This window comes from Dipodomys merriami, unplaced genomic scaffold (assembly GCF_024711535.1).
Source record: "Dipodomys merriami isolate MVZ:Mamm:240054 unplaced genomic scaffold, mDipMer1.0.p SCAF_6, whole genome shotgun sequence".
Taxonomy (NCBI): Eukaryota; Metazoa; Chordata; class Mammalia; order Rodentia; family Heteromyidae; genus Dipodomys; species Dipodomys merriami.
In genome coordinates this window covers 4,031,048-4,058,550 of record NW_027206179.1, presented here as the reverse complement: position 1 = coordinate 4,058,550, position 27,503 = coordinate 4,031,048, and the positions used below count along the sequence as shown (strand labels likewise).

Genomic DNA, 27,503 nt, shown 5'->3' with positions numbered 1-27,503 from the left:
TCAAAGCCTCTAAACATTCTGGGCAACAATTAGGTTCATCTTAATGTTTGTTTCTTCCAGAACGTGATCTCTCCCTGATCCTGGACAGAGAATTTCTCTCAGGTCTTATCAAGATGATGTAGCACTTGGGGGCAAAAATGCAGCCAAGAAGCCCTGCACTGGAGGTCAAGATGGAAAAGACTTGCACAGCCACCATGACCTTCCCCTTGGTGCTGTGGTAGACAGGCAGAAAGGTGAGCCACACACTGCAGAATACCAGCATGCTGAAGGTTAGGAATTTGGCCTCATTGAAGGTGTCAGGCAGGTTCCTGACCATAAAAGCCACCATGAAACTGGCCAGGGCCAGGGTGCCCAGGTATCCCAGGACACAGTGGAAGGCAGTGAGGGACCCCATGTTGCACAGGATGATGACATGGCCATGTTCAGAGTGCACATCTGTGTCCACAAAGGGAGGAGTGGTTACCAGCCACAAGCCACAGAGAATCACCTGGATAAGGGTGCAGATGGGAATGAGGAGGTTAGGAACCCATGACACCAGCATCTTCCTTGCCCTTCTTCCTGGAGCAGTGAGTGTGAAGGCCAGAACCACAGTGATGGTCTTGGCCAGGACAGTGGAAATAGCCATGGTGAAGACCACTCCGAATGTGGTGTGCTGGAGGATGCAGGTGACTGTGTGTGGACGACCAAGGAAAAGCAAGGAGCAGAGGAAGCAGCAGATGAGCGAGATGAGCAGGATATAGCTGAGGACCCAGTTATTGGCCTTGACAATGGGGGTGTCTTGGTGCTTGATAAACACCCAAAGAACAGCAGCTGTGAATGCAGAGCAGCAGAGAGCCATGCATACTAGAGCCATGCCCAAGGGGTCTTCATAAGCTAGGAAGCTCTCAGTTTTCATCAGACATTGGTTTCTCTGGGTGCTGGCAAACTGATGATCTGTACATCTCACACATTGCTCCATGTCTGGTGAGGAGTGAGAATCACTATTAATCTGTTTTCATAATTTCTCTTTCCTTTCATCCCCTTCCACTTAAGCAACTCCTTTTCCCTGATTCACCATTTGACCTGTATTTCTTTCAGTACCATGTAGACTACCTCTCTATATCAAAATACATTCAGGTGCATTTTCTTTCTCACATTTCTTCTTCTTTCCTTCCTCCCTTTCTCTTTTTTTCTGGTTATCTCTTTCCTTCTCCTTCCCTCCTCTCCTTGCTTTCTTCCTTCTTTCTTTCCTTCCTTCCTTCCCTCCACCATTCCTTCCTTCCTTTGTATCTTTCCTCCCTAACGCCTCTCTCCCTCCTCCCTCTCTCCCTCCCGGTTTTTTTCTTTCCTTCTCTTTCTTTCTCTCTTTCTGCTATTTACTTCTTTCCTTCCTTCTTTCTTATTTTCTTCGTTCCTTCTTTTCTTCCTTCCTTCTTTTCTTCCTTCTTTTCTTTCTTTCTTTCCTCTAGTGTTTGAATTCTGGCCCTGGGAATTTTTCCAGAGAATTCATGCCCAACACTGCTACCCTCACACTGACCCACAGCTTGCATTCCAACATTATTGTTGCTTAATTGTGGGAACAAATCTTATTGAGTTTCCTTCCCATCATTGCATCAAGCTCCATCTCAAATCTCAACTGCCTGAGTACCTTGGATTTCAAGTGTAATAATTACCTAGCATTATGTACTCATTCTAGACAGGTCATATCACGCTGGCTCTCTACTACTCATTCAAGAAATAATGGAGAATAGAGAAGAGGGCTAATCCAAAACTCAACCTACTCCTTACATCAAACAAAAACTTCCTGAGCATTTGTTGTGTGTCATGAACAATGCTACTCCCCACAACTGACAAAAAGCAAATCAAAACAAAAAATAAAACAATAAAGATAAATGGAAAAAAAGAACAATGCCCCTCCACCAATATGATAGGCTCTGGGAAAGATCACTGGAGGAGCGAGAAGCCAAATGAAATGGAGATTGTAAATAACTTCTGAATGGAGAAGCCAAAAGAAATGGGGTTGGTAAAAACTTCTGAATCAATTATATTTGAATGGAGAAGCCAAATGAAATGGAGTTGGTAAAATACTCTTGAATCAATTACGTTTGAAGATTTGCTAGTCAACCTAGTGCCTGTGTCAGATATGGAGTTATCCAAACAAAGCCCTTTGTATTATTAGAGTATGCTAAATATAAAATAAAATTTAATTAGAAAAAACCAGCAATGGGAACTCAGAAATGAAAGGCTGTGTTAGATCCAGATTTCCATGATCATTTGCACATCATTTCAAAGATCAACAACTGGTACTTGATATTTTCTTTTTTATATATATTTTCTTTAAATACAAAAAATGTGACTGTGGAGAGTGAAACAGGAATGTTCTCAAGATAAAGCCTGTAGTAGATTAGAAAATACAATCAGGTATGTAATGGAGAAGCATTGGCTTGGTTCTTCTAAGAAGAAATATGGTTAACAGTTTGATGGAATTTTGTATGAACATGCATGTGTCTTCTTGCCTTGCTACTAGATCATTCCACTGGCTTGAAGGTTAGGAAGGAGAGATGTGGAATTTCACTGTACAGACTCACCTGTCATATTAGAAATCTCATTATCTGGGCAAGGAGTACAATCAAAGCAACAGGTAGCATTTCCCTCCAGAGAGGCTTTCCTGAATCCAGGACCACAGCTCTCACTGCACACAGACTGAGGAGTCTGAGAACATTCAAATGAATGTTAGTGACTATTCATCTTTTACATGACATTCCAGACACTCCAGTGATTTGGGGGATAAGTTGATCAAAACACATAATATTTATATAAATACAGCCAATGAATTGATTGAGCATTTTACAGTTTCATATAACATCACCTGAAGAACATGTGGGGCCTCGACACCCAGCCCCTCATGCTATCAGGAAGACATGGAGCCTTTAACATGTGGATTCTAGGAAATTGAAAAATGAAATTAAATCTTGCATCCATTTTTTTTAATTGGATACGATTCTTGAACTATGGTGATGATGTATTTTCTCTCTTATTCATCTGTGAATAGATGAATAAGAGCATGAGAGGAAAATCAATCAGGAAACTTCAAACCTACACTCTAAAGCCTGGCTAATTGCTTTGGAGGTGCTGCTGTACCCAGGGCCATTCACATCTCTTCCTTTTGGCATCCCAGTTGCCATAAGGTGGATGAAATTCACTGGCAGATGCTCCTTTCATTACATCTTGTCTTAATACAGACTCAAAATCAACAATCTACCCAACTGCGGCATGAAATCTCTAGGCAGAAGCAAAGCAAGCCCTTCTGCCTTCTCATTTGATTCCCTCAGATATTTAGTCACAGTGCTGGAAAGATGATTACCAGGTGTTATTTAACTTTTATGGTGTTCAATATACAAATATATAACAACATAATGGTAAAGAAAAGTTCTCCTATTCCCCCATGAATCTGTTAGTAAGAAACTTCCAGAAACAGGAAGTTTGAAATGTCCACCACTGAGACATAGTTTTATTTAACAAGCTTAAAAACAGGATAAGCTTATTGATTATTTAAAATAGATCATGATATTACAGTTAGAAAAGACGAACTATGGGGAAGAAATAAGGGTGTGGTGGCATTGTAGACAAGCCTTGAACTCATAACATCACTAAGAATTGTAAGCTCTTTCTACAGCTACTTCACACTAACAATACAGTTTTTAAAAAATAAGAGAGCAAAAAAAGTACAAATGAATCACCTTGGTAATTCCTATGGGCCACTCTATCAGATTTTCAAACAAAATCAGTTGTTGACCATGTGGCCTAAATGGAGAAAACTTGCCAACTTTCACCGTTTGTCCCAGACCTTTAGGAAAATTCCAAAAGCTCATAATGTCATACTCTGCCTCCAATTTCCTTTCCTCATTCAAAACCACTTGGTCTCCAACAAGATTGATAAATTGGATCTTCTTCAAAAAGTGATGCAGCTAAAATGGACATTATAGTATGGTGAATTGATTCCCAGAGTTATCACAGAACCCCGTAACAATGGATGCACACAGATTAGCTTAAATTCCCACCACATAATTCACTAGCACCACAGGAATCTAATCAACTGTATCAAATGTAGGCCCACAGAGGACTAAACTGTTACCAAGTTCTAAAACATAGTTATCCAGGATGGAATGCAGAAACTCATTTTTAAAGGAATGAGACTCCAGCCACATCCAACCAAATAATGAATTATATTGTGACAGACCTCAATCACCACTCTAAAGTGAATTCCAATCACTTATTTTAGATCAGAGAGTCTGTCTGAAATATAGGTAAATAATGAACTAAGTAGAATATAGAGTGTTTATGGCAAGTATGAAAGATTACCTTAAGCAAGACTTAGTTCATTATGTGTGGGTATGAGTGTGTGTATGTGTACGTGTGTGTATGTGTGAGTGTATGTATTCAGTCCTGTACCTCAAACTCAAGGTCTAGGCACTGAACGTGAGGTATTTTTGTTTGTTTGTTTTTTTTCCTTTCTACATAAGAATTCTATTGTTTGAGCCACAGCTCCACCTCTGGCATTTTGGTGGTTAATTGTACTCAGGGGTAGTTTACATAAGTGGGCCCCTTGTGTATAGACAATCTTAGCTTTACAAGAACTAGTCACACTTGATTTGTTATTCTTAAAAGGTACAAAGTCAATATGGAAATATGGTATTGAAAAGGGTACGGCTTTTTCCACATTTAGTGCACATGAGGGTCAGAAGACACAAAACTTCCTTGTCACGGAAGCAGCATTCTTCAAAAACATTGTCTTCGCAGCTCTACAATCATTTCAATGAGACCACAAGAGGCCCAGTGTCTCTTGTATTTTCCTAAATGAAGCCAGACAACCTAGTTCCATCTGATTTGTAAGCTTCTACAGAAAGTCTGCATGCCTAGTGTAGGTCACCCAAAAGCAAAACCATTACCTGTGAAGAGATAAATGCCCTTGGTTTCCCATTGTGCAGTGGTGGCTCTTCCATGTGATGAAGAAACATCTGGTGGAGGGCGTGGGCCAAGGCATACACAGCATTGTAGATGTTGTAACTTTCTTCTGACATAGTCATGTCAAAAATATGCCTCAGCAACCAATCCAGTGTGGCATTGTATGAACAGTGCCCCAAGTCTCTGCAGTCAGACTTAATCAGTAGGCAATAAACAGACTGAATCCATGACTTGGGAAGGGAGTAATCTCCTGAGTTCTTGGATAAGGTATCTGTCAGAATATAATTGGTGAACCCAGAAGTGTTTCTATGATGGTGAGAGAAGATGAGAGGAGCATGAAAAGAATCGAGCAAAAAATATCTACCAATTGTCAAGTCATCATAGTGTGAGTTCATGACCCAGACTTTCCCTGTAATTAAAAAGTGCCCAAATTTAAGAGTAAAGCTTAGTAGAAATTTACTGTCCCCATAAATGATAATCACATTGGTTGATGAGTCCATCAGCTGGCGATGTATGGATAGATCATTTGATAAATCTGATAAGGTATGATAAGTGATCATGTTCTCAAAGGCCAAACAGACTCCATTTTTGTACAACTCTTCTCTCAATTCTGAGAGGAACCACACACCATAGTCATCTTCATTGGTGAACAGTCCCACCCATGTCCAGCTGAAATGAAGCATCAAGGAGACCATGGCCAGAGCTAGAGCTGAGTCCTTGGCAGCCATCTGATAGACAGTACTGAATTTTCCATGGACATTCAGGAGAGGATCAAATATCCCAAACGTGAACTACAGGGAAAAAAATGAACACAAACCACAGGAAGAGAATGGTTATAGGCAAATCTCGGTCCTAATGTTAACTACACAACAATTGATAGCAGTGGGAGCAAAAGTTTGCTTATCCCATTTGCAAATATATATCCCATGTTCCAAGCTCTTTGTAAAAATGTAAAGATAAGGCTTAGAGTTTTGGATCATCCTTTAGTCTCTTAAAAACCTCTCCTTTTAGTTATTAATTTTTTGCAGCAAAGAAAATGTGTATGCCCCACTCACCTTTCGAGTCTTTTCCCTGTGAGATCATGCATTTTGGAGGGTTTTTTGTTCAGCCTGTAGAGGACAGAGTCAATGTGAACATGGTATCACATCTGCCCACCCCTTCCAGCCTCACCTGTGGTAGTTTGTAGAGGTCTAGCAGTGTCCCAATTGGGACAGATATGGTTGAGGTTCCTGTGAGTACTGCTAAAGCTTTGCTGTCTCTTCTGCAGTTGTAATTAGGGCTGTTTGTATTCATCCCAGAGAGCCAGATGAGAGGATTCTCTAGCATATCAGCATCTTTGAAATTCTCATTATAGATCTCAAACCCCATAGTCATGTTGGGTAGCAGATGGGCATTCTTGTTGATCTCCTCAACAGCTAACACCAGGGTAAGAAGCAATTGGTATTTCCATAAGTTCATCCTGCACATAGGTCACAAAAATTTGGTGTGTATATGTGTATTACAAAAGATTAACTGCAAATCTCATGACATTGTTGAATCAAATGCTTATCTCTACACAGTAGTATATGAAGATCCTATCTTCCAACAGGATGGCATTATAATTTGGAGTCTTAGACAAGTTATTACAATTAGGAGAGCTCCTGAACTGGCCTTGATCAGCATACATGAGATGATTATTGTTCTGAGATTGTAGAAAGGGGGGTGAGGTATGAGCAAGCTGGTTTTTCCTCTCTGGAATGTATGGATATGTGAAAAACACTGGTGTTGGCTGGGACATAAGAGCTTGCCCAGCTCACATACCAAGTCATTAAGTACCTTGACTTAGCTGTGCATCTGAGAAAACTCTTAAGAAATCTAACTCAAATTGGGAGCAGCTTGTTCACCCAATTTCAACCAGTATGAGAAGAGAGGCAAGACCTGCTGTATTAGTACTAACTAGGAAAACAGGCTACCTTGTCTCTGTGCTCACTTGCCAGATCATGCAGATGGCCCACCCTGCTGCAAAGAAGTTAATCTTGCCTTGTGAGGAAATTAAAGCAAACAAAGAAATACAATTCATGTTATGTGGTAGAGGCACACTAAGCTGACTCAGAGAATACCATCATTCAAGGGGATTACCCAGAAGCAGAGCAAGATGGCAGCCAAGGAAGATAGAACATGAAGATTCCACCACCCAACAAAGAACACATCTGAGTCAAGTGGTGTGGACCAGAAGGTACTTCTCTAGTAGAACAAAACAACAGAAAAGGAGATGTAAGAAATTGTGGAAAGAAGCTGGCTTCTTTCTCACCATCATCAGTTTTAATAGTTCTCTATGGACAGAAACTCTCCTACATTGCATAGAGGGAGAGAATTAAAGTTAAATCTCAAAATCATGAACATCAACTGAGACAAGTGGTTGGGAAATGCTTATAGTCTCTGCTCTTGGGTCCAGATTGTGTCTCTGGAACTCTTTTAGGATAAAGAAGGAAGACACTGACACAACCTGCCTCCTCCAATCTTGTGAACCACAGCAGGTATTGGATTCAACCTCCTATTGAGCAGGGCATAAGTATAGATCAGTTTTTTCTTAGACTGCAGTGTCAGACATAAAATGGTTGGACCAATAATCCAGAATAAACAATATGCCTTGCTTGGTGCTAGCACCAATGCGTCCATTGGATCTTCCAGGAGGATCCCAGCTGCCCCAGGGCAGCCTAGGAAGGAAAGTTTGTGAATTTTCTTTGTCAGTCATGGGGCTTGAATTCTGGGCAAGGGCGCTGTTCCTGCGCTCTTCCGCTCAAGGGTAGTGTTCTACCATCTAAGCCACAGTGCCTCTTCTAGTGTGGAACTCTAGATAGCAATCACCCTCCCTCATCAAAATCTGTCTAGTCCCAACCAAGCCAAAAGAAAATTGGACTATGGCAAAGCATATGAAGTTTTATCCGTAATTGGCTTTGAGGAATACATAGAGACTCAAGCTCCCTAAACAACCAGAAAAACTCACTCTTTAGGTTTTTTTATATTTGATGTTTGTTGTTTTTATTTCTCTGTGTTACTTTTGTGTATTGGTTTTTAGGATTTTCTATTTCTTCAATCTTCTATTTTACACTATTATTTGTTTTTTCCTTCCACTTTTCAATTTCCTAATTTTCTATTTTTTGTTTCCACTTACAATCCCCTTTTCATTTCTCTCCACATTATAATGCTACTCCATCAGAGATACCCTGTTTAGTTGTATACACAAAGAAAGGCCTCCTTCTATGTATGTAAACAATAAATACAGGAGTTATTTTAGATTAAGTGGCATCCCAATACTCTTTGAATAAACCATTTTCTAGTCTCAGCAACTTTTCCAAATACACTTATATATATAACTTTTCTTACCTATATATACCTTTTTTTCTAAACTTTATCTAGCTCTCTCAGCTGTTCCCTACATAACATTTCTTCGAATTCTTTTCTGCCTCTTACTCTCAGAAACAAAGCCTCTACTGTATATTCTTGTCCTATAAGCAGTTCTTACCCCTCTACTATCATTATACCCAATTTTTCTTCTGAACTTAAATTTATATCTCTCCAATCCTAACCCTTCTCTTTTTCATCTGCTCCAGTCTATTGATCCCTATCGGACCAAACTTAGAGTTGGTTCTGTTGTGACTATGTACATGTACAAGAGGCACATCCTGTTACCTCTAAAATGCAGACTAGTTATCAGCTAATCATACATCTCCTCAAAAGTTACAACTATATACAATTTCTACCTCAGAGCCACAACATCTCCCTTCAAGCAAAGAAAAAGAGAGCTAAATAGGAAAACACCTATCATAATACTGAACCCCTAAGATCTATACATTTATATGACACCGGGTTGCCTCTGGTCCTAAAAGACTGTCCTATCATCATACCCATGTGGTTCTTATCTTCAAATGGGTAGAACTAACTGCAGAAACAAAGGAAACATGGCCAATCAACAAACCCCAACACCATTTCAATGTAAATAAGCCATACAGTGTCCCAGAATGACCTAGAGGATAATACTCAAGCTATTTTAAAAGTATGGCTGGTAAATCTGCTGAATGAAAAATTGGACACACTGCTTAGGGCTATAAGAGAAGGTGATCAGGCCTACCAGAAGTTAATAGATGACTTCATGGCCTCCACAAATAAAAGGATAAAGGAACTTCAAAAGAAGAAGAAAGAGTCTAATGAAAAGATAGAAACCCAGATAAAAGAGTGGAAAGAGAAGTCCAAAAACCAACTCCGAGAGATAAGGCAATCTATTCAAAATTAAAAAAAAAAAACCTTAATAAAGAGCTGGCCACCATTAAGAAAGACCAGCAAAAAGGAAAGGAGATGAACAGCAAACTAAAAAGCCTTTAAAGCAGATTGGAGGAGGCAGAAGAAAATCTCTGAGGCAGAAGACAGTTTAGACTCCAGAGACAAATATTACACAGATATTCATAACAAAACCAACAAGCATGAAGATCAGTGCAGGAAATACAGGAGACATTAAGAAATCCTAATTTGAGAATAAAAGGTATACAAGAGGGCCTGGAGAGGGAAACCAATGGATTAGGAAATACATTCAGAAAAATCCTAGCAGCGAATTTCCCAAATATACAAAAGGACAGGCATATCTAGATACAAGAAGCTTTTAGAATCCCAAATAAGCCACACCAGAACAGATCGTCCTACCACCACATTATAATCTCTCCTGGATCAATAGCTACTAAGAAGATCAAGTTCCGGGAAGATGGCTGGAGGCTAAACAAGCTTTCGCATAGAAAGAAGTTTTAGAGTTCCAGTGAATAGTCCTAAGCCAGAGAATCACACCAAGTGTGCCTTCACAGGACAGAGAGTTAGGCCAGAGAGAGAAAATACAGGCAGGGAGACAGCCCTGAGCACTTGCCAGCAGCCGCGGCGGCAGCAGCACCTGTGGCAGGGGCGACTGCAGCGGCCATACCGGAAACACAGAGAGTCCGGGACAAAGGAGCCAGAAGCGGCGGGCAAGCAGATTCTACTCAACACCAGCAAGAACGGACAAGGAGAAGATATCTTCATCCTGTAGTTCCCAGACCAGAGATGACCCAGGAACCAAAACTCGGTGTGAGTAGAAGCCTGACATCCTCCTCACTCCTTCTCAGGGAACAGAGGAGGGAAGGCCACCCCTCTCCCGCCCCCCCCCCCCCCAGTACCGGAGATTTCCATATTGGATACCGACAAAGCTCGGCAGAGCTGCTAATTCCAACTCAGGCCCTGGAATAAATCTAGAGTCATCTAGCAGGTCAAAAGAGCCTACCTGACCTGCCAGACTCAGCTCCACCCAGGGAAAAGTCACCCAGCTGGGGCGCCAGCCCCAGGAGTGGCTTTCTTCACCGGGTAATCAGAGCCAGAAGCTGCCCCTCCGTTTAGCAGCCTCGACAATCAACTGAAATTCAGTAAACAGAAACCCTGAGAGTGGCTCCAGGCTGGGGTCTGTGAGTTTCTCACAAACCAGGCCCCCAGGAAAAGCTACTGTTTGCTGAAAGGCCTCAACTCTACCCAGAACCTAGCCTCATCACAGCATCTCCAAATTTGAGGAAAAAGCCATCTCCTCCCATTGAACTAACCTGGGAGGAGTATCGCAGAGCATTTTTCTGCCTATTCAAAGAAACTGACTTAAGTATCCAACCAAGCCACAGGAACACAAGCAGACCAGAGACTCCAACAAGAGGCTGGTTACGGACACAAGTGAGACACAGGATTTTTCCCACCCCTTCCAAAAAAAATCAAAGAACTTTTTTCTGTTGTTGTTTTGTCGTACCTTTTATAAAAATTTTTTTAATTTTTTTAATCTTTAATTTTTATCTTTTTTGAAAAAAAATGTTTTCTAGTAATTTTTTTTCCTCTTAGAATTTTATTTTAGGTGTATAAGTGTGTGTATATTTTTCTTCCTTTCTTCTTGTTTTTTTTTTTTTATGTTTTTTGTTTTGTTTTGTTTTTACTTTAGCTCTACTGAACTTCTGATCTTTTTTCTTTCTCTCTTATCCTTTTCACCGGTTCTTCTCTTTCATTCTTTATGTGACTTAATTGCTGTTCTGAACATCCTCAGATAAACCCATAGTCGAATATTAGACCTTATCCCACATTGTGTACACACTTAATCCACAAATTTATTACTCAATTCAAAACCTCTTAGACTTAAATTCCTTAATAGCAGTACTACCTCTTTATACCTATATAATATTTTAAGTATTTTTATTTTTAAGTTTTTCACATCTCCTTTATATCCCTCCCCTTCTCTCATTATATTCATCTTCTTCTCTGAATACCTTGTTTTCGATTCTGTATAATATTAATTTTTACCTTTCTATTTTTTCTGGTCTCTTTTTGTTCCCTTTCTCTTCTTTTCTTTCTCTCTCTCTCTACTTTCATCCTATCAAACCTATTTCCTGCTTTGAGATTAGGGCTTAGTTAACACTCCCTGTGTCTTCCCACGTCACTCTATTCCTATTTTTTTACCCACATTTCTTCCTAAACCTTAGAATTTCTGGTTTACCAAATTCTTCTTTGCAGTTCGTAGCCCATTAATATTTAGTTGTTTGATGTTGAATAGATGTATCTGTTGAACTAGATTGTATCTGGAGACAATTGACTGTGCAAATACAGACTTTGATTGATGCTTGCCTTAAGATACTGTTCTAGCACAAAACTGGTGTTAATTTCATCTTAAATGGGCAGAGTAAGCTGGAAAAACACAAGAAAAATGGCAAGTCCGGGTATCTCAGCTTCCACTCATGATAACCAGGGGACAGAACAGATAATGAATAATCCAGAGGAGAGTTCCCAGATAGCTCTACAAACACTGCTGGCAAACATGATAAATGAAAAGATTGAAAACATACAAAGGACTCTGTATGAGCGTGATAGGGAGAGAAAGGAGGCAATCCAAAAGTTTATACAGGAATATCAAAAGCGTGAGGAAGCTACTCAAAAACTGATACAGGATTTTCATGAGCAGCTTGAGAATACTCAAAGAGAAAGGCAGGAATGGTGTGAGCAGGCTGAGAACACTCAAAGAGAACTACAGGAATTGCATGGAGGGGAGGAAGCTAATCAACGAGTAATACAGGAATTGAGAGAGCAGGATGAGAGTACACAAAGATCACTAAAGGCATTCATGGAATCCATTAACAAAGAGCTGAAGGAAGTCAGGGAGACCACAAAGGGAATGCTGAATGGAACCCAACAGAAGGAATGGGAGTCCAAGGAAACCATAACCAATCAACTAAGTGATTTGAGAATAAACACTGAACACCAAATTAAGGAAGTAAAGAAGTTCATAAAAGATCTAAAACAAAGCTATAACAAAGATTTTGAAGCCATCAAAGCTGACCAACTAGAAGGAAAAGAAATAAAAAACAAAGTAGAAACTCTTCGACAGCAGGTTAGACCATGCAGAAGATCAAATCTCAGGGATTAAAGACAGCCTAGACATTATAGAGAAAGAACATACAACCATCCAAGACAAATCCAAGAAATATGAGAGATCTATCCAACACCCGGAAGACACCATCAGAAGGCCTAATCTAAGGATAATGGGTGTAGAGGAGCACCTAGAAACAGAAGTTAATGGTCTAGGAAATTTGTTTAACAGGATCCTAGCAGAGAACTTGCCAAACATACAAAAAGATAGGCCTATTCAAATACAAGAAGCTTTTAGAACTCCAAATAGACCAGACCCTAATAGGACAACCCACCGTCACATTATAATCCACACAGGATCAACTCAGACCAAGGAAAGGATCCTTAAAGCTGTCAAAGAGAAAAGATTAATCACTTATAAAGGGAAACCAATTAGAATCACCTCAGATTTCTCAGCAGAGACAATCAAAGCAAGAAGAACCTGGAATGATGTATGCCATGCCCTAAAAACAAACAGCTATCAACCAAGAATACTCTCCTTCATAACTGAAGGCCAAATAAAAATCTTCCATGGCAAAGAAAAATTGAAACAATACATCTCCACCAAACCAGCCCTACAAAAGATTCTTAAAGATGTCCTACACATAGAAAACCAAGAAGACCACAATAAAGGCCAAGTACTGCACCCGAACTCAGAATCCAAGAACCATAGGAAGAACCCAGTTTTCACAGCACCCAAGAAGGTGGATAACATGGCAGGAACTCCCAAATACCTCTCAGTCCTATTTCTTAACATTAACGGTCTTAACTCTCCAATTAAGCGACATAGACTGTCTAGTTGGATTAAAAAGCCAGATCCTTCTATCTGCTGCCTTCAGGAGTCACATCTTGCCTGTAAAAACAAACACATTTTCAATGTTAAAGGCTGGAACAAAATCTACCAAGCAAATGGCCCCCATAAACAGGCGGGAGTTGCAATCCTAATATCAGATAAAATATACTTCAAATTAAAATTTGTGAGAAGAGATAAAGAAGATCGCTAAATACAAATTAAGGGATCTCTCCTCCAAGAGGATATTACAATTCTAAATATCTATTTGCCAAACAACAGAGCACCCAAATTTATCCAAGAAACACAACTTTCCCATAAAAACCACATAGATCCAAAGACATTAATTGTTGGGGATTTTAACATACCACTCTCCCCACTAGATAGATCAACTCGGCAAAAACTCAACAGAGAAACCGCAGATCTAAACAACTGCATAGATCAACTAGATTTAACAGACATCTACCGAATATTTCACCCAGCAGCATCAGAATACATGTTTTCCTTAGCAGCACATGGAACATTTTCTAAAATAGACCATATTTTAGGCCAGAAAGCAAACTTGTCCAAATTCAGAAACATTGAAGTTATACCTTGCATTCTCTCAGATCACAAGAAAATAAAATTAGAACTCAACACCAGAAGCCATCAAAGAAAGTCCGGTTAAACATGGAGGCTGATCAACACACTGCTGAATCACGAGTGGGTCAAGGAAGAGATTAGAAAGGAAATTCAAATGTTCATGCTATTCAATAAAAATGAACACACATATTACCAGCTCCTCTGGGACACAGCAAAGGCAGTACTCAGAGGCAAGTTTATAGCTCTGAGTTCCTACATCAACAAATTGGAGAGATCTGAAACCAACAATTTAATGACACATCTGAACCTCCTTGAAAAAGAGCAGCAAGAAAAACCCCAATCCAGTAGACGGAAAGAAATAATTAAAATTAAATCAGAATTAAATGAACTACAATCCAAAAAAACTATAGCAAGAATCAACAAAACAAAGAGTTGGATCTTTGAAAAAATTAACAAAATTGACAGACCTTTAGCAAATCTTATCAGAAAACGAAGAGAACACACCCACATAAATAAATTCAGAGAGGAGAAGGGAAACAATCCCACCGCAAAACCAAGATTCACAACATTTTAAGGGAACACTTCTCAAAACTTTATGCTAATAAGTTTGCTAATTTGGCAGAAATGGACCTTTTCCTAGCAAATATTGACATGCCAAAACTAAACCAAGATGAGTTAAACCAGCTTAACAGGCCCATATCAAGCATTGAAATAGAAACAGCAATAAGAGACCTCCAGGCTAAGAAAAGTCCAGGACCAGATGGTTTTACAGCGGAATTCTACAAGGCCTTCAAAGCTGAGCTCACACCAATACTCCTCCAACTCTTCAATGAAATTAAAAGAGAAGGGCTGGGAAGTTGGCTCAGTGGTAGAGCGCTTGCCTTGCATGCCTGAGGCCCTGGGTTCGATTCCTCAGCACCACATAAGAAAAAAGCCGGAAGTGGTGCTGTGGCTCAAGTGGTAGAGTGCTAGCCTTGAGCTGAAGAGCTGAGGGACAGCGCCCAGGCCCAGAGTTCAGGCCCACGACTGGATAAAAAAAAAAAAAAAAAAAAAAAGAAATTAAAAGAGAAAGTTCACTACCGAACACATTCTATGAAGCCATCATAACCCTCATCCCCAAACCAGGCAGGGACTCATCAAAGAAAGAGAACTATAGACCCATTTCTTTGATGAACATTGATGCAAAACTTCTCAACAAAATTTTGGCCAATCGACTTCAACAATTCATCCAAAAAATCATACACCATGATCAAACAGGATTGTTTCAGGGATGCAAAGCTGGTTCAATATATGAAAATCAATTAATATTATTCATCACATCAACAGGAGCAAGGATAAGAACCACATGGTTATCTCAATCGATGTAGAAAAAGCTCTGACAAGATCCAACACCCCTTTATGATGAAGGTTTTGGAAAAATTAGTTATCCATGGAACATTCCTCAATACAATAAAGGATGTATATGATAAACCTACAGCCAGCATTATACTCAATGGTGAAAAACTAAAGCCATTTCCTCTTAACTCAGGAACAAGACAAGGATGTCCACTCTCTCCACTTCTCTTTAACCTAGTATTAGAATGCCTAGCCACAGCAATAGGACAAGATGCAGTCATAAAGGGGATCTAAATAGGGAAAGAAGAAATAAAACTGTCCCCCTTTGCAGATGACATGATTTTCTGCTTAAAGAATCCCATAGACTCCACTACCAAATTACTCAAGCTGATTCAAAATTTGGCAAAGTAGCAGGGTATAAAATTAACCCTCAAAAATCAATAGTTTTTCTGTATGCCAACAATGAGAAAAGTGGGGCTGAAATTAGGAAAGCAACTCCATTTGTAATAGCCCCACAAACAATAAAATACCTAGGAATTAACTTAACCAAAGAAGTGAAGGACCTCTATGATGAAAACTTTAAAATCTTGAAAAAGGAAATCAAAACAGAACTTAGAAAATGGCAAAACCTCCCATGCTCCTGGATTAGAAAGATTAACATCGTGCAAATGGCAGTGCTTCCCAAGGATATCTACAAATTTAATGCGATACCTATCAAAATTCCAACGTCATTCTTCAAGGAAATAGAAGAGACAATCCAAAAATTCATATGGAACAATAAAAGACCCCGAATAGCAAAAACGGTCCTCAACGGAAAGAACATGCTGGAGGAATATCAATACCTAATTTCAAACTCTACTATAAAGCTATAGTAATCATAACAGCTTGGTACTGGCACAAGAACAGACCTCAGGACCAATGGAATAGAATTGAAAACCCAGAAATGAACTTACAGACATATAGCCATCTAATCTTTGATAAGGCAGCTAAAAAAATAGAATGGAAGAAAGACAGCATCTTCAGTAAATGGTGTTGGGAAAATTGGTAAACTACGTGTAGAAAACTAAAGCTAGATCCTTATATATCACCCTGCACTAGAATCAACCCCAAATGGATCAAAGACATTGGAGTCAAAGCAGACAATCTGAAAACATTACAGGATGGAATAGGAGAAACCCTAGGTCTCCTTGGTGCAGGCCGAAATTTTGTTAATAGAGATCCGGAAACATAACAAATCAAAGAAAGGTTGGACAAATGGGATTGCATGAAGTTTCAGAGCTTCTGCATGGCAAAGGACATAGCTAGCAAGATCAATAGAAAGCCCACGGATTGGGAGAAGATCTTCAATAGCCATACAATGGACAAGGGTCTCATATCTAAAATATACTTGGAACTCAAAAAATTAAATCCCCCAACAGCAAATCTCCAAAGAAACAACTGCCCAATAAATAAGTGGACTAATGACTTAAAGAGAAAATTTTCTGAAGAAGAAAGAAGGATGGCCAATAGATACATGAAGAAATGCTCAACCTCCCTAGCCATAAAAGAAATGCAAATCAAAACAACATTGAGATACCACCTCACCCCAGTTAGAATGGCAAAAATCAAGAACTCTAATAACAACGGATGCTGGAGGGGATGTGGACAGAAGGGAACCTTACTTCATTGTTGGTGGGAGCGTAAACTTGTTCAACCACTTTGGAAAGTAGTATGGAGGTTCCTCAAAACACTCCCCATAGAGCTCCCGTATGACCCAGAAGTCCCACTTTTGGGGATTTACCCAAATGTTTACAAACAAGACCACACTAAAGCTACCAGCACATCTATGTTTATTGCAGCATTATTTACCATAGCTAAGATATGGAACCAACCCAGATGCCCTCAGTAGATGAATGGATCAAGAAAATGTGGTATATATACACAATGGAGTTCTATGCCTCCATCAGAAAGAATGGCATTGCCCCATTTTTAGGAAATGAAAAGACTTGGAAACAATTATATTAAGTGAAGTAAGCCAAGCCCAAGGAAGCATAGGTCCCATGATTTCCCTTATTTGCAATATCTAGTATATGTATGAGTCAAGTAGAAAAGGCCAGATAAGGTGATGTTAGGCGAAATGAACCCAAAGATATGTATTTTAAATGTTTTTTTCTTTAATGTATTTATTTCTAACGCAATTATAAGATTATTTTTTGTTGCTTTGTATGCCCTCCCCCACAGTATAACCCATGCTTTCACTGTATTTGATGTCGGTATAATTTGTGGAGGGGAAGGGGACAAACAAGTCCTTTAAATAAGAATACAGGTGGACCTGTTGCAACAATGAGAAGTACAAGTTGTCATGTCAAAAACGAACTTTACAGCTTGGAGGGGGGGAGGATTGAGTGGGGGGAGGAGGGAGGCTGGGAAGGGATGTGAAGGGTAAACAAAGGAGGAGGCATTGGCAAGGAAAATCTGAAGCAATATATCACTACCAAACCATCGCTTCAAAAAATCCTCAAAGACATTCTACATATAGAACACCAACAGGTACAGAATATAGCTAATGATGAAGTCCACAAACAGAGACCTAAGTAAACACAGCAAGAACAGCCAAGGCACCTCTCCCCTACCCAAAAAAAGTGGATGAGTGTCATGCACGGACAAATATGTTTCAGTCATAGCTCTCAGTATTAATGGACTTGTCTCCAATTCAAAAACACAGATTGTCCACTTTGATCAAAAAGCAAGATCCTTCTATTTGCTGTTTTCAAATGACACACCTTGCCCACAAAAATAAACAGATTCTGAAAGTGAAAGGCTGGAATAAGATCTACAAAGCAAACAGCCTCCATAAACAAGCAGGAGTTGAAATCTTAATATCAGATAAAATAGAATACAAATTAAAATCAATGAGAAAAGATAAAGAAGGTCACTGTCGTGATTCATTAAGGGATCTCTCATTCTGGAGGACATTATGATTCTAAATAACTACTCACCAATAAAGGAACACCCAAATTTATCCAAGAAACACTACTTCGGCTCAAATCACACATTGATTTAAAAACAATTTTTGTTGGGTACTTTAACACACCACTATCCCGGCTAGATAGATCAACCCAGCAATCATGCAACAGAGAAACCTAGGATCTTAACATCTGCATAGATCATTTAGACTTAACAGACATTTACCAAATATTTCATGAAGCAGCAACAGGTTATACTTCCTTTTTAGGAAGTATAAAAAATTATTTAAAATAGACCACATTCTAGGCCACAAAGCAAATTTATCGAAGTTCAGAAACATTGAAATTATGCCCAGCATTGTCTCAGACCACAAGGGAATAAAATTAAAATTCAACACCAAAAGCCACCAAAGGAGAACCAGTAACACATCGAGGCTGAACATCACACTGTTAAATCACCAGTGGGCCATTGACAAGATTAGAAAAGAAATTCAAATATTCATGATATTTTACAAAAATGAACACACAATCTATCAGCTCCTCTGGGACACAACAAAGGCAGTACTCAGAGGCAAGTTTATAGCTCTGAGTTCCTCATTAACAAATTGGAGCGATCTGAAACCAAAAAGTTAATGAGGTACCTAAATTTCAGAGGGAAACAAATAATTAAAATTAAATCCGAATTAAATGAATTAGCATCCAAAAATCTTTAGATAGAATTGAAAAGAAAAAGAGTTTGTTCTTTGAAAAACAACAAAACTTGCAGAGCCTTACCAATCTTATCAGGAAAAAAGAACACATTCAAATAAACTCAGAGATGAGAATGTAAACCTCACTATCAAAAAAAAAAACAAGATTCAGAATATAATAAGGGGTTACTTTCCAAACTTTTATGCTAATAAGTTTGAGAATCTGAAAGATATGGATCAATTTCTAGCAAATATTGACATGCTGATACTAAACCAAGATGATTAAACCAATTTAATAGACGCATATCAAGCCTCAAAATAGAAACAGCAGTAAGATACCTCCAACCCAAGAAAAGCCAAGAACTGGATGGATTTAAACCTGAATTCTACAAGACCTTCAAAGCAAAACTCACACCAATACTGCTCCAACTCTTCTATGAAACTGAAAGAGAAAGATCACTACCAAACACTGTCTATGAAGCAATCATAACCCTCATCCCAAAACCAGGCAGGGAGTCATCAAAGAGTCCCATTTTTTGATGAATATCGATGTAAAACTTCTCAAGAAAATTTTGGCCAATTGACTTCAACAAATCAAAAAAATCATATACCATGATCAAACAGGATTCATTTCAAGGATGCAAAGATGATTCAACATATGGAAATCTACTAATATAATTCATCACATCAACAAGAGCAAGGACAAGAACCACATGATTATCTCAATTGATGTAGAAAAAGCATCTGACAAGATCCAACACCACTTTATGATGACAGCTCTGGAAAAAGTAGGAATCCATGGAACATTCCTCAATATAATAAAGGCAGTGGCTGATAAACCAAGAGCCAGCATTATAATTAATGGAGAAAAGTTAAAGCCATTTCCTCTAAATTCAGGAATGAGACAAGGATGTCGTGCTCTCCACTCCTCTTCAAATTGGTATTAGAATGCCTAGCTGGGGCAATAAGAAAAGATGCAAACATAAAAGGGATGCAAATCGGGAAAGATGAAGTAAAATTCTCCATCTTTGCAGATGACATGATCTTTTATTTAAAGATCCACACGGACTCCACTCCCAAGATGTTCAGCTGATCAGAAACCTTGGCAAAATTAACAGGGTATAAAATTAACCCTCAAAAATCACTGGCTTTCATGCATGGCAACAATGCCTTCCCTGAAATAAGGAAAGCAACTCATTTTATAATAGCCTCACAAAAAATAAAATGCGTAGAAGCTAGCTTAACTAAGAGGTAAAGGACTCTAAGATGAAAACTTTAAACACCTGAAAAAGGAAATTAAAGCAGAACTAAGGAAGTGGAAAAACCTTCCATGCTCCTGCATTGGGAGGATTAACATCATGATAAAGGCAATACTGCCAAAGGCTATGTATAATTTCAATGCCACACCTACCAATATTCAAACCTCATTGTCAATGAAATAAAAGAAGCAATCCAAAAATACATATGGAACAATAAAAGACCCCAAATAGCACAAACGGTCCTTAGCAGAAAGAATAGTGATGGAAGAATATCAATTCCAAATTTGAAACTCCATTACATAGTCATATTAATCAAAGCAGCTTGGTAATGGCACAAGAACAGACACAAAAACCAATGGAATAATAAGATTGAAGACCCAGAAATTAACAAAGAGACCTATAGGTACATAATCTTTGACAAGGGAGCTAAAAAATACAATGGAAGAAAGACAGCCTCTTTAGTGCTGGCAAAATTGGTTAATCGAGTGTAGAAAATTAAAGCTAGATTTGCATATATCACCTTACACCAGAATCCAAATGGATCAAAGACCTCAAAATAAAAGCAGATACCATAAGAACATTACAGAAAAGAATAGAAGAAACTTTAGGGATCCTTGGCACAGGCAAAATATTTCTTAATAGAGACCCAGAAACACAACAAATCAAAGAAAGGATGGACAAACGGTATTGCATGAAACAGAAGAGCTTCTGCATGGAAAAGGACATAGCTAGCAAGATCAATAGAAAGCCCATGTACTGGGAGAAGTTCTTCATTAGCCATACAATAGACAAGGCTCTCATATCTAAAACATTCTTAGAACTCAAAAAAACTTTAATCCCCCAACAACAAATCCTCAAAGAAGCAACAGCCGGATAAATACTTGGGCTACAAACCTAAAGAGAAACTTCTCTGAAGAGAAAAAAGAATATCCAATAGACACAGGAAGAAATGCTCAACTTCTCTAGTCATAAATGTAAATCAAGACAACGTTGAGATCCCACCTCACCCAATTTAGAATGGCTATAATCAAGAAATCTACTAACATATCTTAGCTGTAGTAAATAATGCTGCAATAAACATAGCTGTGCTAGTAGCTTTTGTATGTTCTTGTTTGTGATCATTCAGGTAAATGCCCAAAAGTTGGATTGCTGGGTCATAGTGAAGCTCTATATTGAGTCTTTTGTGGAATCTTCATACTACTTTCCAAAGGGGTTGAACAATTTTACACTCCCAACAACAATGCAGTATGGTTCCCTTCTGTCCACTTCCCCTCCAGCATCTGTTGTTATTAGAGTTCTGGATTATAAGCATTATAACTGGGGTGAGGTAGTAGATCACTGTTGTTTTGATTTGCATCTCTTTTATGACTAGAGAGGTTGAGCATTCCTTCAGTTGTCTATTGGCCATCCTTCTTTCCTCTTCAGAGAAGTTTCTCTGTAAGTCTTTAGCCCACTTATTTATTGGGCCATTGTTTCTTTGAGGATTTGTTGTTTGGGGATTTAATGTTTTGAGTTATATTTAAGGTATGAGACCCTTGTTCATTGTATGGCTGGTGAAGTTCTCCCAATCCGTGGACTTCTACTGATCTAGTTAGCTATGTAGTTTGCCTTGAAGAAGCTCTGCAATTTCATGAAATCCCATTTGTGCAACGTTTCTTTGATATGTTGTGTTTCTGGGTCTCTATTAAGAAAATTTTGTCCTGTGCCAGGGAGACCTAGGGTTGCTCCTATTCCATCCTGTAATGTATTCAGGGTGTCAGTTTTTACTCTGGGGTCTTTGATCCATTTGCAGTTGATTCTGGTACAGGGTGATATATAAGGATTTAGCTTTAGTTTTCTACAAGTGATTAACCAATTTTGCTAGCACCATTTACTGATGAGGCTCTCCTTCTTCCTAAGATATGGAAATAACACAGATGTCCCTCAGAAGATGAATGGATCAAGAAAATGCGGTGTGTGTATAGAATAGATTTCTATGTATCTATCAGAAAGAATGACATTGCCCCATTTGTTAAAAAATTATATTAAGTGGAGTAAGCCAGGCCCTAAGAAACATAAGTTCCATGGTTTCCCTTATTTGTAATAACTAGTATATGTCTGAGACAAGCAGAAATGGTCAGATAAGATGACATTAGGCGAAATGAACCCCAAGATAAGGACATGAGTGGTTTCTTTTCTTTCTTGCTATTGTTTCTAACATATTTATAAGATGACTTTTAGTTGTTTTGTATGTCACCCCCAGCATGGTTTAACTCCTGTTTTCACCATATATGATGTTGGTATAATTTGGGAGGGAAAGGGAAAAAACAAATTGTTTAAACAGGGATTCAGGTGGACCCATTGCAACCATGAGAGGTACAAGATGTTATGTCGAAAAACGAACTTTACAACTTCGGTGTGGAGGCGAGGGAGGTGGGAGAGGTTGTGAGTGTAGTCCTGGACATGGGAGGGCAGGGATGGTAGGGGAAAAACAAAGGAGGAGGCAACAATGCTTGATAAGAACTATACTCATTACTTTGCTCATGTAATTATAAACTATCTGTAAGGTATTTTCACAATAAAAAGAACTTATTAAAAAAAAGAAATCTAGTAACAACAGATGTTGGAGGGGATATGCCCAAAAGGGAACCATATTGCATTGTTGGTGGTAGTGTAAACTTGTTCTTCCACTTGGGAAAGCAGTATGGATGTTTCTCAAAAGACTCCACATACAGCTCCCCTATTACCCAGCAGTCCTACTTTTAGACATTTACCCAAACGATCACAAACAAGGTCATACTAAAGCTACAAGCACAAACATGTTTATTTCAGCATTATTCACCATAGCTAAGATACAGAATCAACCTAGATGCCCCTCAGTAGAGGAATGGATAGAGAAAATGTGATATATACATTGAGAGAAAGAGAGAGAGACAGAGACAATGGAATTCTATGCCTCCATCAGAAAGAATGACATTGCACCATTTGTTAGGAAATGAAAAGACTTGGAAAAACATTATATAAAGTGAACAAAGTCAGGCCAAAAGAAACATAGGTCCCATGGTTTCCCTTGTTTGAAATGACTAGTACATGTCAAGGACAAGCAGAGAAGGTCAAATGCTATGAACTTATGTCCATATAAGATGATGTTAAGCAAAATGTACCCCAAGACAGGGAGAAGAGTGTTTTTTCTTTCTTGCTATTGTATTTAATGAAATTATAATAGACTATGTGATTCTTTTGTTTCTTTTATTTGTTCTTCCCCCATGGTTTAACCCCTGTTTTCACTGGATTTGATGCCAGTGTTCTGTATCTTGTACATACATTTTTGTAATTTGGGGAGGTAAAGGGGTATAGCAGAATGCTTAAATAGGGATGTAGGTTGACCTATTGTGACAATGATATGTCCAGGACACTGGGTTGAAAACAAAATTTACAATGTTAGAGGCAGGAGGTAAGTAGTAGTTGCAGAGGTGGGAAAGAAAGGGATCGTAGGAAAAAAAAGAGGGAGGTAAAAATGCTGGATAGGAAACGTACTCATGCAACTGTAACTCCCCTGTACATTATTTTTACTATATATATTTTTAAAGGTAAAAATAATAATTAGGAGGTGTTGGAAGGTCCCTGAGGCAGAACCAAATGCCATTTGCACGAGTTCCCACCATGGGTGGAGGAGGTTGACACTTGTCTTCCTATGCCTTCCCCCAAAAAATGCTCCCTCAAAACTTAAGCAACCTCCTACCCCAAATATAAGCACCAGCACACCTTGCTCACCTCAAGGATAATAATTTTGAAAGAATGGCCAAAACATACAGAAACTCTGAAACACTGGGAGTGATTAGAGCAAAGATGAGACACCTATGTTTGCATAACTTTGAAGTCAGAACTCCTACCTTTACCATATTAATACCCCTGGCAGCCCAAGAGCTGTGTGTCTCTCCTCAGTTAGAGTGTGTCTTTGCCTTTCTGTTTCCTGTTTGTCTACCTACTTGCTTGTTTGCTTCCTTACTCAGTAAAGCTCTGCCACTTTGTGACTTGTCTAGAATTTCTTCTTCTGAGATCAAAGTTAAGGATCCTAAGTGAAGAGTCCCTACTTTTAGAGGGAAACTTCATTGAACTTCACCTGTTTTAGTGACCCTGCTGGTTGGTATTCCATGTGTAATAGAGTTCTGTTGGCCACATCTATAATTAAGACCTGTTTCAGCACACAGATCTTGCCACTGCTAGACAGAATCTTCTCATATGACCATTCCCTGTGGATGAGGCATATGGGCCCCCGTGGCCCCAGGAAGAGGCAGGATGGAACCCACCACTGACTTGGGTTTTCCCTGAGGTTTGTAGAACCACACAGTATTTGTCACCCAACTTGCCTTTGGTTTTCTCTGCTACTGGTTTATCGCCAGACCGGCTGACTTCTCACCGGGCCTATGCTCTCTCTAGTGGTGACATTGTGGAAGTCACTGCAGACTCAGGAACCCTGAAGCCTGCCTGGAATTTCTGGAAAGACAGGCACAAACCCAGACCAGGCCGACTGGTCTATATCTCAGACTTTTCAAAGGCCAGATGATATCACATGTCCAATATGATCAAGTATGTTCCAGAATGATGAGCTCTCCTAGCATTAAATATAATCATTTTATGGAAATTCTCGTAGAGAGAATCTCAAGTCTGGTGGATGTTTGCTGATGTCCTTTTGTACAATGTAACTCTGAGGCTTCACATCTAGAATGTTAGTAATACTAAATATTAATCCGACACTGGTGGCTCAGGCCTGTAATCATAACCACTCAGGAGGATGAGATCCGAGAATTATGTTTTGCAGTCACTTTGGGCAGGAATATCTGTGAGCTTCTTATGTGCAATCAACCACACAGAAAATGGTAGCAGATCTGTGGGTCAAGTGGTAGAGTGCCAGCCATGAGGAAAAAAATTCTAAGGGACACCCCTCAGGACTTGAGATTATGCATGCATAATTACCAGAGCATATGTGAACATGCACACACACACACACACACACACACACACACACACACACACACACACACACACACACATGCATACACACAGCTCAATTAGAGAATGGACAGAGCAGAATATAGCTCTATAATCTTCCACCTCCAATGGGAGTACTTTTCTATTGCTGGGTCTACACATGAGCCCCACCTGTCTCACTCACTTCCACACCACATTCAGTTGGCTTCAATATACCTCACAAATCTCTCATGGAATAAAGTTTTCCTTTCCATTCCCATACACGGTGTATCCACACAACTTGTCTGAGAAGATTCATCCATGACTTCACTAGTTTACAGAGAATTCTGTAGATCTAAAAGTGTTGAGCTCATGTGAGTCAAATGAATGAATCAAAGTGTATAAAACACATGAAAAAGCTGGGTGCCAGTGGCTGATGCCTTTAATTCTAGTTACTCACGAGGCAGAGATCTGATGATGGCTGTTCAAAGCCAGACCTGGCAAAAAAGTGCATGAGATGCTTAAAACCAATAAAGCACTAGAAAACTGGAAGTGGTGCTGTGGATCAAGTGTTAGAGTGCTACCCTTGAGCTGAAGAGTGCGATGACATAACCCAGGCCCAGAGCTCAAGCCTCATGCCAAAAAAAAAAGCATGAAAAATACATTGAAAATAGATAAGCCTGGAGAGATGTCAGAGAACAAGGAATAGAAACAGGGCTCCTGGGACTGTCAGAGGACACAGCCTGAGATAAAGACAGCAGGGCAGAGGCTCACTTAACATTAGTTAAGGTAAAAATCAAGCATGTCATGGATCTCTTATTCCTGATCTGACCAGCAGCTCCCTATTCCAGGAGCTATGCTAACATGAAATTACACCAGAAGAAGAAAATGCATGTCTATCGTGAGAAATGTTGCCCTGAAAGAAGTCCAAATATTAGTCCTGTTTTTAAAAGTGTAAAGAACACAATTGACTGAAGATTCCCTGGCCTATGCCTTTTGGATGGGGACATTGCATTTTAGTGTGTTAATATGGACTCTTTGTCACCCTATTGACCATGAGCCAGGTCAAGTAAGGCTCGAGGAGTCACAGAGATTGTGGGAAGTTTGGGAGAGCCCTGGGAAAGGGCAGTGGAATGGAACTGACAGAAATCTCTCTACCCTTTGGAAGAAAGAAAAATATTTATCAGCGAAGTCTGAAGTAAAGGAGAGTTGTTATGGTGAGGAAAGAGTAGAAGATACAGAGAACAATAATGGATGTAACTAACTTCACCCACCCTGGCTGATAATCAAACAGAAATTGCAAATTTTAAGAAAACTTAAGAAATTACTTACTGTAGGCTCTGTTGCTGCTCGCCAGGATCATTAATGTTCCGAACAAATTCCCAAGAATAAAGGGGGAAAAATCCAGCAATCACCACATCTCCCCTGCTGTGTGCCACAGATTTCTCTCTGCAAATGAGTCTGCCATCTTCAGAGGAACTGACCACATGTAGATACTGGAGGAAAAGCAGTGTCAGAGCCACAGGGAACATTGCTGCTGCGTTGGCATGGAGATATGATTCTGGCAGCAGACTGAGCCTGCTGTGTCAGGGGGGTGTCTAAATGGATCTTCAGTTTCCGTGGCTCCTTGTTACCAGGATGCCACTGGGACACACCAACGGCCCCTTCCATGGTCCTATAGGAAAACAGAGCCCATTCTGCCCTCCAGCACTGCATCTGGGGTCCAGCTTCAAGGTCAAAACAGAAGTTTGAAAACATGTATAGCATATTCTCCACACCTTCAGGACTGTGATTTCATCCAAGTTGGTAGATAATGAAACTCTAGGGATGGATTCCTTTCTAGTTGAGTTTTTCACAAACTTGTGTGAAAGCAAAGAGTTGAAAAGAAAAAAAATACACAAAATAAAGTCTCATAGGAAAGCCACTAGGGATGATAGGATTGGATGACACCAGAGGTTGCCAGGTGAAGGTCAAAAGGTCATAGAATGCCATGGCCAGAAAAGGCTCAGAGTTATTGGAGCACAATCAAAGATGAGATGGGCAGACTCACAACCCAGGGCCAAGGGAGTCACAGAAGTTCAGGTTTCCATACCAACTGTACATGCAGAAGTATCCACAAGTGGTCAATTCATTTATTTACTGTTGCTGAAGGTACCAACAGTGTCCCTGAATTCAACGATTACAGATCAATACTTTAAGGTCAAGGTACACATCCAATTGGATGTGAAACTTCTTCAGTGCTAGCATGTCTTTGACCAGCAGAATGCATCTATCAATACATTGGGACCATCCACTGTTAGACAGAGATGTTCTTTGATCTATGACTTTCTGGGAACATAGTAGGCCTGCCTACCCAGCATCCTGGAAGCTGTGTGTGTATGGATGGGTCTTGTTCTGCTGTGTGTCTCTTTCATGTCTCAGGTCCTGGGGGAATTCTCACTTGGACAGGCATGTATGTGGTGCATGCTCTGTCCATGTCTCCCTACCTGTCTCCTCTGTTTTTTGATCATAATAGAAGAGAAACAAGTTCACAGCATAGGTTCCTGCTCCCCACAGAGCTCAGCTAGCTCCATATATTTATCAG

The 27,503-nt window shown here is 39.5% G+C and overlaps 1 protein-coding gene across 1 annotated transcript; it reads right to left on the bottom strand.

The window, feature by feature from the left end:
• Positions 1-40: 40 nt before the first annotated feature.
• LOC138813662 (vomeronasal type-2 receptor 116-like) lies at positions 41-26,590 on the bottom strand. The gene is made up of 7 exons (XM_070002058.1): positions 26,498-26,590; positions 26,252-26,415; positions 6,115-6,403; positions 4,929-5,735; positions 3,720-3,947; positions 2,568-2,691; positions 41-960 (listed from the first exon to the last, which is right to left on the bottom strand). The coding sequence occupies exons 1-7, from the start codon at positions 26,588-26,590 to the stop codon at positions 41-43; spliced, it is 2,625 nt and encodes an 874-aa protein (XP_069858159.1).
• Positions 26,591-27,503: the final 913 nt, after the last annotated feature.